This window comes from Misgurnus anguillicaudatus, chromosome 23 (assembly GCF_027580225.2).
Source record: "Misgurnus anguillicaudatus chromosome 23, ASM2758022v2, whole genome shotgun sequence".
Classification (NCBI taxonomy): domain Eukaryota; kingdom Metazoa; phylum Chordata; class Actinopteri; order Cypriniformes; family Cobitidae; genus Misgurnus; species Misgurnus anguillicaudatus.
Window position 1 is genome coordinate 17,821,450 of NC_073359.2, and position 20,070 is coordinate 17,841,519.

Below are 20,070 nucleotides of genomic sequence, written 5' to 3' on the forward strand. Positions count from 1 at the left end.
TTTAGCAAAGGCGAGAGGATAGTTTATCAGCTTATGAAGTTCATATCCTAATGGTAAAATGGCATGTGTGTTAAGAAACGTTCTGTTGATACTAAAGGAGTTTAATGCTAGTGTGAATAAATAAACAAGGACAAAACTTTAAGAATTAGACGCACAGTTTAAGAAATTGGCAGATTTTTTGTGGATGTTTTAGCTGACAAACATGAATACGTTTTGAATAATTTCCATCATTTTTGTTAAGCAGTCACAGATAAGAACCTGTGGATCTTATGGGGCATACACACCAAACGTGAGTTCAATGATTTGCGCAAGTAGATTACATAAAAAAGCGGTGCAAAGACGCGATCAGACGCGTCCTCGCACGGGGCGATGCGAATGAGCCGATTTGGGTGGCATGTTTGCTGCGAAAACACGTGCTATTTACCTGAAACGCGTCTTTGCCCAAGTTGAAAATATTCAACTCAAGCGAAAAATGACGCGAAGTTAAATCCCGCAAGTAATCTAGAGCGAGTAACGCGTTTGGTGTGTACACATAGCATTAGACTTGTTTTATGAAATTAAAATACAAACGAAAGCCCGGAGTATAGTACAACGTACGCAAATGTACTCGCACAGCCTTGAAAGGATAGTTTATTTGACTCATACATGTACACCAGTGGTGTAGCGTCTGGGCATGCAGGGTATGCACGTGCAAATGGGCCCGGGCCAATAGGGGGCCCGGCCCTGCTTTTAATAAAAAAAATGTTTAATTTTTATTTGTGGCAGCAATAAATATATTTTGTATGCATATCATGTGTACTGATTTCTTATTTCTCCGTAATGTCTAATTTCTACGTCATTTTTTGTTTGCTTTTTTTATGCACTCCGCAGATGCCGTACTACTACGCCATCATTTTTTTACATGACGCATTGCCGCGCCAAAAAAAGAAAATGCAGTGTTAGAGGTTATTATAGCGGCTATCTACATGAACATTAAGGATGGACAAATATAAACATAAAAATTTTGTTTTTCTTTATTTTTTATTTTATTTTATTTTTCTTTTTTTTCTTCTTTATTTAAATCTACCCTTATTTTGTTTTTCTTAACTTTTTTACTTTAAAGGATAAATTTAAATAAAGTAATAATATTTGACTACCTTGTTAAAAGTATAGGTTGTTAACAGACCTGCGCGCCACAGTAAACATCGCCAAAGGGCATTGTTGGGGGGGGGGCTTTGGCTTAAGGAGGCCCGTAAATTTTTTTTGCGTATGGGCCCGGGACTCACTTGCTACGCCACTGATGTACACAGATGTCTGACGCATGCGCATTGCGACAAAATGCAATGCATCTCCTGGGCTACATATTACATTCTCCTATACGCCCATACATGAACTACGTACAATGTACGCAGGGTTTCAAAAATCCTTCTGATAATGAAAGTTGCATCTGTGTGCGGACCCTCGCGTACGCGTAATAAGTGGCCAATACTTCGGCCTTAAAGTACAAGGATGTACTTAATGAATTGTGTAAACTTTAACCATTTCAAGTGGACGTTGATTACCAGTGTCATACTTGATATACCAAACCAGTGGTATGAGTAACTGTCATTTCTTAAATAAACCCTGTCCTCCAAACCCCACTTTAAAACACCACGTTTCAGATTCGCCCACGAGCCCCCCCAACTCCACCAAAGTGACCCAGTTGTGATTCCCCTTGCACCTCGCTCGCTCATTCTCTCTCTCTCCTTTGCTTGTCTTAGCTCAGATTAATGGCTGCTGATGAGCTAAGGTTCTCTCTGCTGCTGAATCCCACTCAATAACTCTGTGTAACTTCCTCTTGTGCAGCCACAGCATTCTTGCGCTCCCCCGCTACCTTCAGACGTGGTCTTCAAAATAATACTTTATGAAAAATAAGCGAGTTCGACTGCAAATAAGCGATATTGATCCTTAACGTGTCAGGACTTGCCATGACCTCGTCGAGTCCAATAAACAGATCATTGCCAAGAACGGGGCCAGTCACATGTTTTTATTAAAATGTATGGATTCGCCAGACTTTTAAAGAGACAGTGCTTTATCAGAAGCGTGTTTTTTTTTTCTGGGAATCGAACCTACAACCTGGAATACCGTTGTATGCAAGCGTCATGCTGTGCCAGTTAGGCTGCTAGTTCATTTCCTCTCTCGTTTGTTCTTTTTATGTGGTTTCTACATAATCGACCAGTCTATTTTGCTCCACTCGTACCGCTCCTTCAGCAAGACCTCTCCCCCCACCGTTCTCACCCCTCCCCTCTTCAGCCCAGCTGCCTGTGGAGTTGGACGGGCTCCAGCAGCAGGCAGATGGCTCTGTAATTAGAAGTGCATCTCTCCATTCCCATCCCACTTCTCCCTGTTAAATCAAATTACAGGCAAAAGAGAAATATCGCTTTGCTGGATTTGTATTCTCTGCTGGCCCGAAACCTCACGCACACCCTCCCTCCCAAACGCTTGTGCATGTATGCGCGCAAACATACAAATCATACGTGTTTAAAACGTGCTTGATGGAAAGCGTGGCGTTTGCGGGTTGTGAATTCGGGTGAACTTCAATTTAACATTGAAAGTTTGCTGTTGTCATGAGTTTTTATACTAAAAATAAAGAATTATGGCACACCTTTCTTAAAAAAAGCATTCAGGAAAACCAATAGCCTGGCATATTTTCCATACAAATATTATGGGATATGACTTTACTAGGGCTGCCAGATATATTGAAATACCGTAAATACAGCAAATGTGCACGTTGCAATATGCATATCGCGATTGTTTGCGATAACTGTATGATGTTTATTTTTTTTAAAGTTATGTATAGTCAAAGTTTTAGGTTGATGCAGATAGCAGAGAGACTGCCGAGACCGAGTGATGATTGATTTATTTAACAGAAATCATATAAAATGTATGTTAGTTATTTAATAAACCGTTTTTAAATATAGTTTAAATAGATTTTACAACCCAAAAATATTATTACTGCATATCGCATTATTTAGCAAGTTATCGCATTTCTCCTCAATATTGGTGCAGCTCTTGCTTTACCCATGGTGCTTGCTTGACTTGGACTCAGTCTTAGCGATGCTGTCCTCCCTCTCCTTTTTTGGCTCATGGGAGTGCGAGAGGAAGCGCCGACTGTGCCATGAGATGGCCGTGGCGCATTTCCCAGCATGCTCTGTTCTCTGTCCCTGCCACTTTTATCTGAGGGGGCACTATGGAAACACGCGTACACGTCATTTGTACCAAAAACCGTGAAACGCTCGCCAGCTTCGGGGCTTCGTACCAGTTGCACACTTTTTATTTTTTTCTATTTTGTACAAATGTTTCCTTCATATACCTTCTTTACAATCTCAGGTTTATGCTGCCACCTCTGGTGATGATTATATCCGCGACAGTGCTGCCTACCCAGGCTCCAAACCTGGATCTGTGTACCCAGGATCCTTTTACATGCAAGGTGTGTACATTTATATGCATACGGGTGATTCTCACAAAATCCAGATTTAGGTGTCCAGCATCAGAATTTTTGAAAAGCCCTTGAAGCCAATTTTTTTTGCACATAAGATATAGGTCTGAACTTACTATAACCATTATTTTTAGAGGATTTAAAAAATATTTCCTATAGAATTATTTAAATTTTTTAGATTATCATTTTAAAAAATGGTAATTACCGCAACATATTACATTAAATATATGCATTTACAAACTCATGTTTCGGTAATGAGAACTAAAAAGTTGTCGACAAACAAAATTTCAACTTTTATCTGGAGAGAAAAATAAGAACTGCTTACCTGGTAGCCATCTTGAGCGTCACAGTCAATTATGTCCCTTCCAACAAATAAAAAAAAAAAGTTAGTTCATTGAGGGCTTAAACAATGATTGAAAATTGTTGTGGAGGATGAGAAAATTGGTCTTGGACATATTTATGTTCCTTATTATTGTCTCTGAATTTATAAATAATCCCAAAATACCACGTTTTTTTACTGTAAATGTTTAAAGTATAACATGCACACGTTCATGGACAACGTCATGGACACGTTGCGGTAATGAAAATTTTCCCCTTAAATGTGGAAAAAACAACAAAATTGGTTTGTATGATGTCATATAACTGTATGCTTCTTATTTTGATACTCTTACTTTGCATTTACTTTTTTTATCAAAATGTTTCATGAAACCTCACAAGTCTAATTTCACGAGAATCACCCATACTCCATTCTTATACATGTTTTAAGCATAATAATGCTTGCATTTCCACCGCTAGTATTAATGTGTGCATTTTGCGTTCAATCAAGCGTGTTTGCACACATGCAGATTATTAATGACTAGATAATTATCTTGTTGTTTTATTTGTCCTAAGCATGCACAAAGACAAATGTTTATACAGATGATAAGTATATCATGTGCTGTAGACTAGAAATATTGATCTATCCCATCTGCCCATGTGTTCGCAGAGGGCCTCCACTCTTCTTCGGACCCCTGGGCCCCCCCTGGATCCTTAGGCCAGTCGGGCTACACGGCTATGCTGGGGAATTCACCACACATCAATCAGCCCGGCTCTTTCTCGGCTATCAATCCACAAGACCGGATGGTATGTTTGTTATGGTTAAAATATAATGCAGTTGAATGTAATGGTTTTTTTTAGGGCCAGATGTATCTTATATTGTCGTTTTGTACTGCTTTGTTTCAATAGAACTACCCTCTACACGGAGCGGACGTCAATGGTTTCCATTCGGGTTCTGCAGCTTACAGCCACACGTCATCCATGAATGGAACAGACAGCATTATGGGTAAATTACAGTGTAGGTTGTGAATCTGCCTTGTATATAATAATAATGAACAAGTAATTACAATCTAACTTGATCAAAGTTAGATGTCTGAAAAAAACATCTCGACTCGCTTGAATTATTTGGAGAAAACGGTCTTCCATCTTTTATTCAGATGTTAAATTGTCCTTTTTAGCACATTGACGTGGTAATGAATATATTAATACATTCTCTCGATCTTTCTCTCACAGCCAATAGAGGGTCCGTCGCAGGCAGCTCGGGTGATGAGATCGGAAAAGCTCTTGCTTCGGTGAGTGAGGTTTATTACTCACTAAAGTTAATGACAGATTACATTGTTCACTTAAAGGATTAGTCCAAAAATCCAGATAATTTGCTCACCACCGTGTCATACACAATGTTGATGTTCTTCTTTGTTCAGTCGAGAAGAAATTTTGTTTTTTGAGTAAAACATTCCAGGATTTTTCTCATTTTGATGGACTTTGGTGGGCACCAACACGTAGCAGTTTTGATGCGGTTGAAAATTGCAGTTTCAAAGGACTCTTAACGATCCCAAACGAGGCATAAGGGTCTTATCAAGCGAATAGATTGTCATTTTTGACAAGAAAAATAAAAAATATGCACTTTTGAACTACAACTTTTCGTCTATCTGTGTTCCTGTGACGCGCCAGCGCGACCTCGCGTAATTGCGTAATGCTGTGGAAAGGTCACATGTTACATGAAACGCACATTTGCAGACCATTTTAAACAATAAACTGAAACAAAGACATTAATTAGTATCATTCCACATACAACAACGTCGAAGCCGTCCTCTTTCTCCACACCTGTAAACACTGGGGCGTAGTTTCGCATACGTCATCCGTGACCTCTTGACGTGATGACGTATTACGTGAGGTCGCGCTGGCGCATCACAGGACCGGATATAGATGAAAAGTTGTGGTTTAAAAGTGCACATTTTTAATTTTTCTTGCCAAAAATGACAATCATTTCACTAGATAAGACCCTTGTGCCTTGTTTGGGATTGTTTGGAGTAATTTGATACTGCAATTTTAAACTGCATTAAAACTAAAAGGTGTTGGGGTGCATTAAAGTCCATTTAAAATGAGAAAAATCTCATTGTTTTCCTCTAAAAACATAATTTCTTCTCGATTGAACAGGGAGGGACATCGGCATTTTGGGTGACATGGTGGTGAGTGAATTATCTGGATTTTTTTTTGGGAAAATTGACTAATCCTTTAAATTTTGGTGTAATTATGGATTATTTTAGCATGGTTTTTGAAGCGTTTGAACCTGAAGTGCAGATACAGTCATTTGTTTTGTACCATGTGTCTGACAGATCTATCCTTCGGACCACAACAGCAACAACTTCTCCTCTGCTCCTTCCACTCCCGTGGGCTCCCCTCAGGGTATTGCGAGTAAGTCACATGTGCCATCTTATTATGTAAGACCTAGATCAGATTCCTACATCGATTTGTGTTAAGTTACATACGTAGATGTTTGCAAAGGAAGCCAGAAGAATCATTTATCCTTGCCTGTAGTTTGATTGGCATTGAAAGCGGGTAGGCTTAAATGCGAAGCTCATGTGCGCCCTCTGCTGTCGTAGTTAAGTTTTGCTTATATTTTTTTATTTCTCATCAGGTACAGCTCAGTGGCCAAGGCCTTCTAGCCAGACTGCGCTGTCTCCAAACTATGAGGGTGGACTACACGCACTGGTAGGTTTAAAAAAAATTCACACGCTAAGCATCAGTGGCGGCTCGTGACTGCTCATCCGAGGGGCGCAAATTCAAAATAAGTGTTCGGAGTGGCTTGTGTTTTCCAAATATGTGTTTATTGCGTCATGTGAACCATGTGCATCACGTGTTTTGTCAAGGTGAGTGCCTGCTGCACACGTGTCAAAACCATTTATGTTAAAAGAGACACTCACGTTCACAAAATACACGCAGGTCTGCAGCAGGCACTTGATTTGACAAAGCACGTGATGGACAGAAGATCGCTTGATGCACATAACACATATTTTGAAATTACAACCACACACATGACGGGTACATACATGTTTTGACGAACTTTGCATCGAGCGCCCTCGAAAAAATAAGTCACTGGTCGCCACTGCTAAGCATGCATAAATGTCAATCATGTCCTTCCACAGCAGAACAAAATGGAAGACCGTCTGGAGGAGGCCATCGACGTGCTGCGCAGTCACGTGGGAATTCCTGGAGCCCACGCAGACATGCACAGCTTACTGAGTGCCGTCTCGACCTCCAGTGTACCCATGGGAGGACACCCTCAGGCCTACTCTAGTAACCCTGGATTGCCTCTCAGCAACAGACATCCTGCCATGGTTAGTAGACGACTCGTATCATGATCCAACATTTGAGCATCATGAAATTCGTGTGCTTTGTCACCACATCTGACGCTAGTGTAATAGGCTTTATGCCCAGCTGCACTACTTCCTGAACTTCAGCCAGCTCCTTGTTTCCTGTCTGCCATTATTGGACAAACTGATTAATCCAGGTGTGTCTGATTATTGTTGTTGTGACTATTGAGGTCATTATTTGTCCAATAATGGCAGACAGGAAACAAGGAGCTGGCTGAAGTTCAGGAAGTAGTCCAGCTGGGCATAAATCCTATTGACTGTATTTTGAAAATCTATTGTATAATTGATTTGAAAGTATGTGGTGGTAGCTTTTTATTCAAAACAATAACACCGTACATTTGGGAATACATTTTTACTAATTGCTCTCCCTGGTTGCTCCACTGCATCACAGGCTGGAAGACACCATGACGACAACGCGTGCCTTCCCGCAAGCAGCACCTTGTTGCAGTCGGCTCACGCTTCGGGCACCCCGCAACCCGGAGGAGCATCGGAGAGTTTCAACAACAGTGAGAAGCGATTTTCTTTTCTTTCTGTAAACAACAGATTGTTGTTAGGATGTGTTTGTTTATTCGCTGCCTCTGGCTTCAGGTCTGCCTGGAGGTCTGGGCCACGCGACGCACTCGTCAAACAAGTCTGATATTAAAAGCGAGGACAAAGAAGACGATGAGAACTCCTCCGTTGCCGATAAGTCTGAGGAAGAGAAGAAGGAAAGCAAACCGTCTCGCAACAGAACAAGGTACAAGAACGCTGACTTTGTGCCCAAATTGATCCAAAGGGGACAGTTCATGCAAAAATAAAAGTTTTTACCTTCACTTACCATCAATCACTTTCTTCACAATATAAGAATATTAGTGACTGACAGCCTCAGGCACCATTCACTTTCATTGTACAGTTGTCTGTGAAAGCAATGAAAGTGACTTGAGGCTGACATTCTGGATGTTTGGAGCATCATCGTGGTAATTTTGGATAAACTGTCCCTTTAAATGGCTTTCTGTAAACTTGATTGTTATTTGAAGTTTAAAAAAACGTTTAAAGTAAGTCTGTATTCTCTAAACTAGATCCATCAAAAAAATTAAGCTTTTCTTTGTTCAGATGTATTCTCGCATGGGGCCAAGTTTGATTTCAAAGTGCCTGGGCTTGCCCAGCACGCATTGTACCATGTTTTAAGGTGTTCTTCCCTCCCCAAACTCTCACATTGTTTTCAGAAAGGAGGTGTTTACTCTTCAAGCCCTTTCAAGTGTATCAGACCAGGGAGAAGAGTAAGTCTATCTCCCACCATAGAGTGCATGCTTGTTGAAATACTGGATGCGACTCCATCACTAGATCACGGAGAGACGCTGTCCTGCAGAGTTTAGCGCTAACTTTGCTCTTACACATCTGCCTGTAGCTAGTTCAGGTGTGTTTATATTAAGGTTAGAGCAAAATCCTGCAGGAAAGCGGCCCTCTGTGATCAGCGTTTGAATGTCTGAATGTTATTATAGTACACATGATGAATGTAGCATTGCTGTGAAGAAAATATGATAAGATGATTTTGACATGGTTTTGAAGTGGTGCAAACTCTCTGCGTAACAACAGCTTTTTTGGCTTTTTTGTATTTGTTTTAGCGAAGTAGTTAAAACGTGATCATATCTTACACTTCCTTCCATTTTATTACTCGTGCTTTTTAACATATTTTTAAATAATGGCAGTCATCAAAAATATAAAATAACACCCATGTTAAGTCAGATTTATGCAGCAAGCGAATAAAAAGGCCATTTTGATTTTATTGAAGGTCATCCTTATATCGTTTTGTAGTAGACTGCTCCCATGCAAGCGTGCCGCACAAGCCAGAAAAGTGAAGCCAAAACGTCTCGATCGCCCCCCCAGTGACTGGTCCCAGTATAGGTCATAAAGCCTGCCTCCCCATGTTATTCAACTTGAGACTAACTAAAAAATTTATTACACTTCAATTATCTTTTTTCTGGAGCTGGTGTCTGTCATTTACTGTAGTTTTTATCACGCTGATGTAAATTCAAATGTTTGTTTTTAAAATAAGTTTGTGTTTAGTTAGTTATTTAATGATATAAAAACGGTGGTGTCACGTCATGATTGACAGCTGTGATATCGTGTGATATGCGCATTCTGTGAGAGTGAGGACGGGGTCTTGATTTCGCGGCTTTACTTCCTGCTCACTACTGCGCAGGACTGGTCCCGAAATCGCAACTGCGCAAACTCAAGACCCAAGATGTCAGCGCCATATTGGGACAGTGGCGGCTTCACTTTTCACCAATGGAAGAGAGCGAACAGGCGTCGTCCATCTTTTTTTACAGTCTATGCTCCCATGCATGAATTTCTTGAAAATTTTCATTTAGCAAATTTAAGCCACGTTTAGGTATTTAAGTATAAAGTCGAAGTTTGGTCCCTTTTTACGTACATTGTAGGTCACGCATGCGCGTTCAGGAGTATGTAGTGTGTAGGCCACGAGAGGTATTGCAGTTTTTCACAATGTGCATGCGTCGAACGGCAGCGCATGTGTATGGGTCAATTGAACTATGCTTTGCAAGGCTGTGCATTCGAATGTGCAAAACAGACTACACCCAGGGCTTAAGCCTAAAATTAATAAAAGGTATATGTTATAAGTAGGGCTGCATAACAGCTAATCGCAGCTGATCGTTTGCAGAATGGAAGTTTTTGTTTACATCATGTGATTGTGTATAATAATTATGTATATATAAATACACACACACACATACGTATCATTTTAGGAAAATAAAATGTGTATATATTAAGTATATTAATTCATATTTATATATAATACGGAGTTCCCACGGGTCCTTGAAAGTTTGTGAATCTGGGGGAAAAAATTCAAGGCCCTGGGAAGTTTTTGAAAATATACATACATAGATACAGGTCATTGAAAAAAAATCCATATTATTCTCTGTGTAGTGTTGGATAATATCATAAAAATATTCTCTTTTTAAGCACACGTGCTAAACTGTTTGCTTTAAATGCTTATATCTTCTGTATGCGAATGTTGATTCATACCAAAATGCTTTTTTGCATAGTTGTATTTGGCACATGAAAACGTCTCTGGTTATGTAATTGTATGTAACTGTAGTTCTCTGAGAAGGGAACGAGACGCTGCGTCTCCCTTGCCATACTTCCTGCGTCCCTCTAACGAAGTCTTTAGCAATATTTTAGATAGTGATATACTTCCTGGCTCCCACGTCACCCTGTCTTTGTCGTTAAGCCTCACCATTGGTTCATTTTGATATACACATTCAGACGCACTTACCGCTGGAGGCGTCTCCAAAGTGTCACCGCAGTGACGCAGTGCAATTTCCCTTCGAAAGGGAACTGTAACAGTGTACCTTAAAAGGTAACACGATGTAACCTTGCTCTCACTTGAAATGTGCCCCCACATGAAGTCCTTGAATTTAAGGGTATTAGACCTGGAAAGTCCTTGAAAGGTCCTTAAATTTAAAGTTAACTAAGGTGTGGGAACCCTGATAATATAAATTATACATAAATATAAAAATGTATATACACATGTAAATATTTCTTAAATATATACTTGCTTCTGTGTGTGTTTATATACACAATTATTATACACAATACCAACACACACATATGATGTGAACGGAAACTTTTGTTCTGCGGACGATTGGTTGCGATTGGTTGTTATGCAGCCCTAGAAACATGAATTTCTCAGATGAGTCCACATTTTTCAAACTTTGTTATTGTATTGTGTATAAAAGGTAAGTAAGTTAGTAACTTTACACTTAATAAACCTAAGCAGACCCCTAGACTACAACATTCATGCATATATATTACAGTTTCAGACGTTTTTAAACATGTTTGCTTAACATAGCTGATAAGCTCGTGTTGTCTTTTTAATTACAGTTAGCTCAGTGATGTAAATAGAATTAAGCATTTAAATTTCTGTCTCTGTAGCCTGGACAATGAAGATGATGAGGACCTGCCGCCAGAGTTAAAGGTCGAGCGGGAGAAGGAACGACGGGTAGCCAACAACGCACGAGAGCGACTACGAGTGCGCGACATCAACGAGGCCTTCAAAGAGCTGGGCCGTATGTGCCAACTGCACCTGAGCAATGATAAACCGCAGACCAAACTGCTCATACTGCATCAGGCCGTCAACGTGATACTAAATTTGGAGCAACAAGTCCGTGGTATGTATTTTGCAACAGTGTTAAAAATATCCATAATGGTCCAAACGACTCACTTTACAGAACAAAAAGAATTCTGTCGTTCCTTTAAGCATAAGTTCACCCCAGAATGAAACTGTAATTACTCTCATGTCCTTCCACATCTTCGAAACACAAATTAAGACTGGCACTATTTTTAAATAGTGACTCCATGTGACTACAGTGATTTTCATTTTCTTTTCATGAAGCCACAAGAATGTATTTGGTGCTCAAAAAGTCTCCAACGCTTATTCACGAGAGCAGCACACGCATAGTGCCTTTGATAAATATACATACATGCCCCATTAGCGGGTCGATTGATGCATCTATATAAAGCCAGGCCAGCAGCCATATCACCCTGTAGCCCAAGACTGCTTACCCACTGAAGTTATGTAGGGTTGAGCCTGGTAAGGACTGGGATGGGAGACCTCCTAGGAAAACTAGATTGCTGCTGGTAGAGGTGTTAGTGAGACCAGCAGGAGGTGCTCACCCTGGTCTGTGTGGGTCCTAACACCCCCAGTATAGTGACGGGGACACTACACTGTCAAAAAACACTGTCCTTCAGATGAGCCGTTAAATCAAGGTCTTGACTCTTTGTGGTCGTTAAAAATCCCAGGATGTCATCTAAAAAAGTCATCCACGTGGATGGTCCACATCTAAATCTATAGCTGATGCACAATGAGGTGTTTAACGCATGCATGTGCTGCTTTCGGGATTTAGTCACAGGCATCAGGTCTACTTTGTTAAAGCAATTATTTACAGATGTCAGGGCGATCACAGTCATCTGTCTAGATCAGGGGTTTTCAATCTGTGGTCCCCAGAATGTTTTAAGGGGTCCCCAGATATTTTCAGAGAAAAAATACAAGGCAAAAATATAAAAAATCTACTATATAGCCAATTATTCTGAAAAAATATGCTGTCTTTATAATATTGAATTTACTCATTATCACAAATAAACGGATATGTATTTTATTATGGGGTCCCTTGCATAAGGTTAATCACATTTTGTGATCCTCTGATTCTAGATTATAAAATAATTTAAGCAATCCCTATCTATGTTCACTTTCCAAGCTTTAATTTTTTTTGTCTTTATTTCTGTTCCTGTTAAAGGTTCAGTGTTTAATTTTTAGAAGGATTTTTTGACAGAAATGCAAAATAATATACAAAACTATATTATCAGGGATGTATAAAGACCTTTCATAATGAACAATTATGTGTTTATAACCTGAGGACGAGACCTTTTTATCTACATACACCGATGGTCCCCTTACATGGAAGTCGCCATTTTGTGCTGCCATTTTTCTACAGAAGCCCTTAATGGACAATTTCTTTTACTAAGTTGTCTCCGATGATGACATGTTTGTCCGGTGGCGGCTACCGTAGCTTCTCTATGTGTTTCAAAAGCGAGGGGTGAGCCGTGGACTAAGCCATTGGTTGCATTTTGCAACCTCACCACTACATGCCGCTAAATTTACACACTGCACCTTTAAACTTTGGATTTCTTTGATGTGGTTTCTTGTATTTAGTTTCAAAGCTGATATTAAAAATCATGGTTTTCCTCATATTCGACATTTTTACAGTGTCATTGATAAATAGAAACATGACCATGAAAAAAAGCATTTTTTGACTTGGCTTTAAATAAAAATTTTGTTCCCATTTATCCAGAACGCAACCTGAACCCCAAAGCAGCATGTCTGAAGCGACGCGAGGAGGAAAAGGTGTCCGGGGTGGTCGGAGACACTCAGATGCATCAAGGCATGGGAGGAGATGGACGCAACTCTGTCAGTCACATGTGATAATGTTGTAAGTCATTTTAGAGAAGTTTACTTCCTATTGTCATGTGGCACAGGTCATGAGAACTCAAGGGTGATGAAATGATGGATATATTGTGACTAAGCATACAATAAATTGCACTTTATTTAGTGCAGTGACGGTCATTGTAAAATGAAGCTTAAAGGGATAGTTCACCCAAAATTAAATGCACCCTCATGTTGATTTAAACCTGTATGAGTTTCTTTCTTCTTTTAAACACAAAGAAGATATTTTGATAAATGATTGTAACCATATAGCTCATGGTACGCATTGATTTCCATAGTAAAAAAAACAATACTATGGAAGTCAATGGGTACCAACAGGGGCGGAGTGGGACCAAAAAATCTACCGGGAAATTTCGTAGACCGTGGTAAAATTTTTTTTACTAAGGTCTTACCACAATAACCATAACCATGGTGTTTGTAGTAAAACGTAATAAAAATCGTAATCAATCTGCCAAAAAAAAAAAATAATAAAATCATGGCTAATTTTCCTGATAAGTAACTATACAAAATGATAGCCTGCCTGTTTGAAAGACGAGGATGTTCACCTGTCAATCACCTATTACATAACAGAGCGAGGCCAGAGACGGACGTGCTCATAAACAGTAAATAATATATGGAACAATTGAATAACTGTAAGAATACATTTCCTTTAAATTTTGAGAAATAATAATGTTTTTTCCACTGTTATTGCTTATTTAGACTTGTTAGTGCAGTTAACAGCGTGTTTGGTGCATTTAGAGTTTATTTCAGTAATGTTGCTGTTTTTCCGGTAATAATAATACAATTAACATGTCAATCTTGCTTCCTTGTCTGTTTATTCAATTTATTATGCTGTTATGTTGAGTTTGTGTAGATATTTATTGCCATTATATGAATACTCTCGTCCAATATTCAGATCATATGCGGAATAATGTGTGCATCTTTGAATAACTGTAAGAATACGGTTCCTTTGAAAATAATTTTTGTAGAAGTTTTAAGAGATAATAATGTTGTGAGGATATTTATTGCCATATTGCCGTTGAATACTCCGTCTATAATATAAAGATCACATAGTAGGAAATATATAATGCGGTATACTGCAAAGTTACCCTTCTAATTTTTATTTATGATATATGTGGAGATAGATTAATAAACCATTGCAAATCTGCTGATTTGATCCATTCATATCCTGACCACCAGGCTAGAGATTTTAAGCATCCTTAATCCACACTAACTAGTCTATCAAAAAGTCTATCCGCTTGTCGGATCTGACTGCACATGTAAGGAATAATTGATGAAGGGCCATTGAATTATAAGAAAATAATGCACACCAAGGTGGTAATGCCTTGTACACCGCAGGTGTGCATTATTTTCAAATAATTCAAAGGACCGGAGTCGATTATTCCCCTTATACCACGGTTACCACAAACATTGCTCTGGTGCCTATTTTTAAGACATTTGACAAGTTAGGTGTGCGGTTTACAGAAAAATAATCAACACCCATAGAACATTTCTCAGCCAATCAGAATGCAGCATTCAACCTACCCATGGTATAAACTGCAATAAACAGGCATTCGGTGGCTTTTTACATCAAGGGCAGACAAGCTATGCCATTTGGGGAGAAGCTGCTCACTGATCCCCTATATTTTTTTAAATCCTATGGTTGGCACTTTTATATACCGTGTTGAGAGTGGCTGCACAGTTTGACCCGTGGGAAGCGGCCGCACATCAGGCCACCAGATGGTGTTGCTATATAACTCGCAATGTATAACTATCAGACCAGCCCTCGCGGCCTCAAAACACTACCGGCCCACCGGGAAAAGTCCAGACTTCCCCGATTGCCACTCCGCTACTGGGTACCAATGTGGTTACCATCATTTATTAAAATATCTTCTTTTGTGTCCAACTAAATAAAGACACTTGTACAGGTTTACAACAACATAAGGTTGATTAAATGATTACAGAATTTGTTTGTCTGTATGCATTTTGGGTTTAAGACAAAATAAAACTTTCATTGCTATACTGTCTTAATGCAGAAGTCTTAATATTCCTGTTTTCCTCCATAGATCCAGTGAAATTTCTTGGGGCTCCTGGAAGAAGTGACCTGCAATTTCTTCCACCGATCTCATTCTCTCTGTGTGCATATAGTGACTTGGAAAGCATATTGTCCATAAATAAAGAAGTGCACTCTCTAAACCCCCAGACACGCAAACGTACCGCCAAAACTGACACAGCAGATTTTCCACGGTGATGACTCCCGACCGAAATGACCAGCACAAATGTGAAGAACTCTCTTTCAGTTTTTTTGTGTTTTCCTGCTTCTCTACAACGATGGATCATAGGAATAGACTTCTGTCCACATCTGACTTTTTTCCACTGCAGAGTGAGACGAGACTAATGTCAGAATTTAATCATGGATTTGTGCCTAATTGTTACATTTTATACAAGACACAAACTGCTTGTATGGAACAAAGTTGTTTGGGAGTTGCTTGTATATGAGCAGAGTTTTTTTAATGTGGTTTCTCATTCCCTACTGAATGGTACAGTCTTATGTGCGTTGTGTAACCAAACCCCACGAGAAAGGGGAAAGAACCTGTGGTGCTTTCGAGGACTATGTATCCCAGCATGCCTCTGCTCTGTGGGCCAGGGAGAAAAGCATTCGGGCCATCACAGCTTTCCAGACTGCTCTCCTTATAAGCGGGAGATTTGTTTTGCATCCCCAACGTCACGCATCACCAATTCAGCTCTCGCAATGCCATTGACTTCAACTTTGGCTAGATCAGCCAATCAGAAGAAGAAAGAAAAATGAACGGACATTTTCGGGGCTGCATCTTACCATGTCTTAACAGAGCATTCGGTTCTGTTACTAAAACGATGCTTGGGCTCTAAACGTTGCGTTTTTAAGCTCATCTACAAAACTGCCAAGTCGATCTTTAAGATTTTCCATTTGTATGCCCTTTTTTGGCCAGGTTTTATGGCCAACCTTCACGCGTCCACCTCACACATATGTAACGGATGTTTTTTCGATTTGAGAAAAATGTAAGAATATATATAAATATATATATTTTTGTTAGTCTATACATTGTAGATTTCTAAATAACAAAAACATATTAGTTTGAAGTCTAGAGTCTATAGTGAATGCTCAGAGACATGTATGATCGAAATGGGCCGGACATTTTCAAATACCATGCCTATATTTTCAGAAGTAACAAAATATGCAGGCCATTTGGGCAGAACGACCGGGAACTTTGTCATGGGTCCTGTGATGAGAGGAGGAGACCTCTATAGTATAGGCCAAAATGAGAGGGGGTCCACCCATTAAAGAATATGTCCCTGTGATTTTTGCCACGACCTTGGGTATGTCCTCTGTACTCGCAAATGAAAGAGGTGATTCAAGGTGTGTGTTAACTTCCAAACCTTGCGATAATGGCCTACTTTCAGGGAAGAAGGGGCTGTATGCCACAAGAAGTGTTCTTAGGGGATGGTGTGAGTTTTTGAGCCCGCTGAGTTTGGTCTCACCAATGCACACAATGCAACTCTTTTGAATGTAATATTCAAATATTCAGTCGTCATTTCAAGATCTCCAACCTGTTTGTGATACAGATGTCAGTGTGCAGCTTCATTACCGTTTCATTTGATGTTACGTGTGCGCGAGAATTCCCGGATGGTTTCATTTGTACGTAGGATTAAATCGGTGTTAAAACCTGTGTAATTGTCACGATGTCCACAATGGATATAATTTCAAACATTTCACCGTCAATTTTGTTATCCAGAGGCGGTCGTTTTGAAGTATGAAACAATGAATTGTTAAACATTTATATATTGTGGCCTTCTTATTCTCAAGACTTGTCATTTTTTGAGAGTGATGCCTTGTTAGTGCCTAAACTTACTTTTATTGTAAACTTGACCTTTTACCTTTTTTATTATTTGCAAAGAATGCAAAAATGGGTTTGCTTTGATCAGTTTTGTTTTTCTGAAAGTATTGGCATATAGCATTTAATCAGCAATTAGAAATATTGTAGTAGATACTTTCAACTTCATTTTTTCAATGCTGTGTTTGAGCACCTTTGGCAGTTTTGGGATTCCTGTTCTAGTCACCTTTTGGATCGACTGCACCAGATAAGGAAAAGGTCTTCATTGGTTTATCAAATGGAGGGGCCAGAACACTAGACTTTTAAAAATATTCTTGTATCCAGCTAATACAAGCATCCATTTACACCGCTACATTTCCATAAAGTGTTGGACTTTTGTTTCGCCCCCTGCTTTATGCTTATTATTATTATTATTATTATTAATATTATTATTGAATACTAGGGCTGCTGGAGGGGGTTTGTAATGTGATTTAGGTTAACTGTCCGAAATTTCACTGAAGCAAGCGAATTGGTTTTTATTCCTTTTGGTTGCTAAAGCATTTTCTCCTGAGTGAACATTTGAATGAAATATTCATCGTACACCTCATCACAGTAAATTCGCTGCCCATGATTTCCAGATGTGTGTGTGAATTTTACAAAACCTGGTGTCTTGCAGTTGCAGTAGGGACATGAACAATACTGTTGTTGTGTCTTCAGAGTGCCTCTGGTTTTTGTCTTTTTTCTTTGTTTTTATAAATATATATATAAAGTAGGTATTGAGAACTGTCCTGTATATAACAGTAATGTAGCAATAAATGTGCCATTTTTAATAACAGAATTATACATTTTTTTTCAATGTCTTGCTTTGGATCTTGTATACCTTCAAATGAGTTAAATAAAAGAAAACATTGTAATAAAACTCAATATTTGTCCTTTTGGGAAAACATGCGAGTTAAGGATATTCATAATAGCATGATAAATGTCTCTATACTAACTTTCCCAAACAAAATTCTTAAACATCTTGAAAAAGTTTGACTCCACAATATGAGCACTTTTTTAGTTTCTTCTAAAATAGTTTACTGTACCCTACTGACCTACTGAAAATCCAGATGAGACCAGCATAAACTGGTAGCTGGTTTAAGGTGGCAATAGCTGGTTTAAGCTGGTCCTCCCAGCCTGACGAAGCTGGTCAAGCTGGTGGGTCATCTGGTCTTCCAGCTAGACAAGCTTAAAAAGTGTTCAAAACACAGCTAGACCAGCTTAAAAAGTGACCAAAACACAGCTAGAACAGCTTGCTACACCAACAAAACCAAGCTGGGAGACCATCTAAAACCAGTTCACCAGCTTATGCTGATTTTTCATTAGGGTAGTGCTGCTTTATTTCAAAGTTTATGAATTAAATAATAAAAGTGTATCCAAACTTACAGGTGTTGGAGGTTTTGGCTAGATAGGATACAGCTATGGCCTACATCTCGCGAAATGTTGGGTTTAGGGGTAAGATTAGGATGAAAACCGCGGTTCTGGTTAGATGTGCATGTGAATACAGATATATGACCTAAATATCGTAAAATTTTGGGTTTGTTGGTAGGATTAGGATTAAAACACCCCTTTCCCGCTAGATTTAACGTGATTTGGTGTATACCCTCTAGCTACAACCGGTGTTGGATAGCAGTCATCCAATCACTTGGGTTCTGGCTAGATGGGTTACAGCTACGGCCTAAATCTCGGGAGATGTTTTGTTAAGGGTTAGGTTTGGGGTAAGATTAGGATAAAACATGCGAGATTTCGAGATTTTGGACGTTGTTGTATCCTTTCTAGCCACAACCAATCGCTTGATCAAAGTGCCCATACCTTTGTAATCCTAATTCAAATCGCTATTAATTATGCATCACTAGCTATACATTGTTAATTAAATTAGATGATAAAAATATACGTAGTTTATGTTTAGACATCAGAATTCTCTTTATATCTGTTTCATAAAAACGTGCAGTCTCCCGAGTTCTCGAATTTTCTATCAGGCTAATAACGGGCAGCCCGGGGTCCTTACGCTGTGGTTAAACTTGTTTAATCATAACAGAAAGGTGATCTTGAAGACAACATGCAAAAGTTAATAAAACTGATTGGACCCAAATATGTCTCAATTGCCAAAGCGTGGTAAGCAGATGTTTATTTACCCAACAACTATGTAGAATAAACTTCAAGCTGATCGTTTTACTTTTTAAGCATTTTTGTTTAATGGCAAACGTAAAACATATTTGCAGTTAATGACGCGATGATGAGTCAAGATACATTTTGAGTTTTTATGCACTTGTTGCAGGCTCTTACACCTATGCAGTCTTGTTTTAATACAACTACACCGTTGCGTTTTCTGTCATGTAAGTTAACTGCATGTGTCCTGTCAATCACATACTCTCTGTGTTTGTTTTCTTAAAAAGGGTACCCACGATGGTCGGTTGGGGTACAGTAGGTGGAGTGGGCGTTGTCTACTTCACAGACTGGCGGCTCTTTTTGGATTATGTCCCCTATATCAGAGGCAAATTCAAGACGGACGACTAGCAGACCAACTCTGTGTCATGGATTTATGATTGGTTTGTGTGTTGTGTTTTCCAACTAGCACAAATGTTAGTGTTGTTCTTTGACTAGCCACCAGACGGCGCTCGCGATACGAAATGCAACTAAAAAGATTGCCTATAACTTTAAGACGTAATGCACTGATATATTGTTAAATAATAATTAAAAAGGTTCCGTGTAATGTGTCGTTTGTATGTAAAACATATGTAAACAAAGCTGCTAATGTGTTGCCTGTTTGTTTGTACAGGACTGACACCTGGACCTTGCTGTCTCACAGCTTGGCACACCACTCAGTTTAAACCTGCATTAAATATTAAAGTGTTATTTTTAATTATATAATATTTCCCGTTGTATATGTTATAAAATGTGACAGTAGATTTAAATGCGGTAGACGTGTCAGATTGATACTGGTATTTGTATTCATGTTCCTAAATAAACTGTAAAATCATGATTACAGCTCATGTAAGTATCTGTGTTTATTGAAACCAACCTTAAAGATGAGATTTGAGGAGACATCTTTGG

At 39.1% G+C, this 20,070-nt stretch overlaps 2 protein-coding genes across 12 annotated transcripts in view; both read left to right on the forward strand.

The window, feature by feature from the left end:
* The window catches only part of tcf3b (transcription factor 3b), a 42,096-nt gene extending 24,200 nt beyond the window's left edge, over positions 1-17,896 (forward strand). For 5 of the 10 annotated variants that reach the window (XM_055218610.2, XM_073861582.1, XM_055218608.2 and 2 more), the window contains 13 exons: positions 3,349-3,448; positions 4,443-4,579; positions 4,682-4,790; positions 5,006-5,064; positions 6,109-6,187; positions 6,411-6,484; positions 6,919-7,110; positions 7,538-7,652; positions 7,735-7,882; positions 8,352-8,405; positions 11,080-11,315; positions 12,996-13,133; positions 15,193-17,896. In XM_055218610.2, the coding sequence (XP_055074585.2) occupies positions 3,349-3,448; positions 4,443-4,579; positions 4,682-4,790; positions 5,006-5,064; positions 6,109-6,187; positions 6,411-6,484; positions 6,919-7,110; positions 7,538-7,652; positions 7,735-7,882; positions 8,352-8,405; positions 11,080-11,315; positions 12,996-13,126 (1,434 nt within the window). In that variant the 3' untranslated portion in view covers positions 13,127-13,133; positions 15,193-17,896. The remainder of the gene's footprint in view (positions 1-3,348; positions 3,449-4,442; positions 4,580-4,681; positions 4,791-5,005; positions 5,065-6,108; positions 6,188-6,410; positions 6,485-6,918; positions 7,111-7,537; positions 7,653-7,734; positions 7,883-8,351; positions 8,406-11,079; positions 11,316-12,995; positions 13,134-15,192) is intronic. The other 5 variants (XM_055218613.2, XM_055218614.2, XM_055218611.2 and 2 more) reach the window with 4 other exon arrangements.
* An 892-nt stretch (positions 17,897-18,788) lies between these two features.
* LOC129453558 (cytochrome b-c1 complex subunit 10) lies at positions 18,789-20,009 on the forward strand. Of its 2 annotated transcripts, XM_055217861.2 has the most exons (3): positions 18,798-19,131; positions 19,413-19,565; positions 19,796-20,009. In XM_055217861.2, the coding sequence occupies exons 1-2, from the start codon at positions 19,076-19,078 to the stop codon at positions 19,531-19,533; spliced, it is 177 nt and encodes a 58-aa protein (XP_055073836.2). In that variant the 5' UTR covers positions 18,798-19,075; the 3' UTR covers positions 19,534-19,565; positions 19,796-20,009. The 2 variants fall into 2 exon arrangements, with proteins under 2 accessions (XP_055073837.2, XP_055073836.2); XM_055217862.2 differs by having other exon boundaries at positions 18,789-19,131; positions 19,413-20,009.
* Positions 20,010-20,070: the final 61 nt, after the last annotated feature.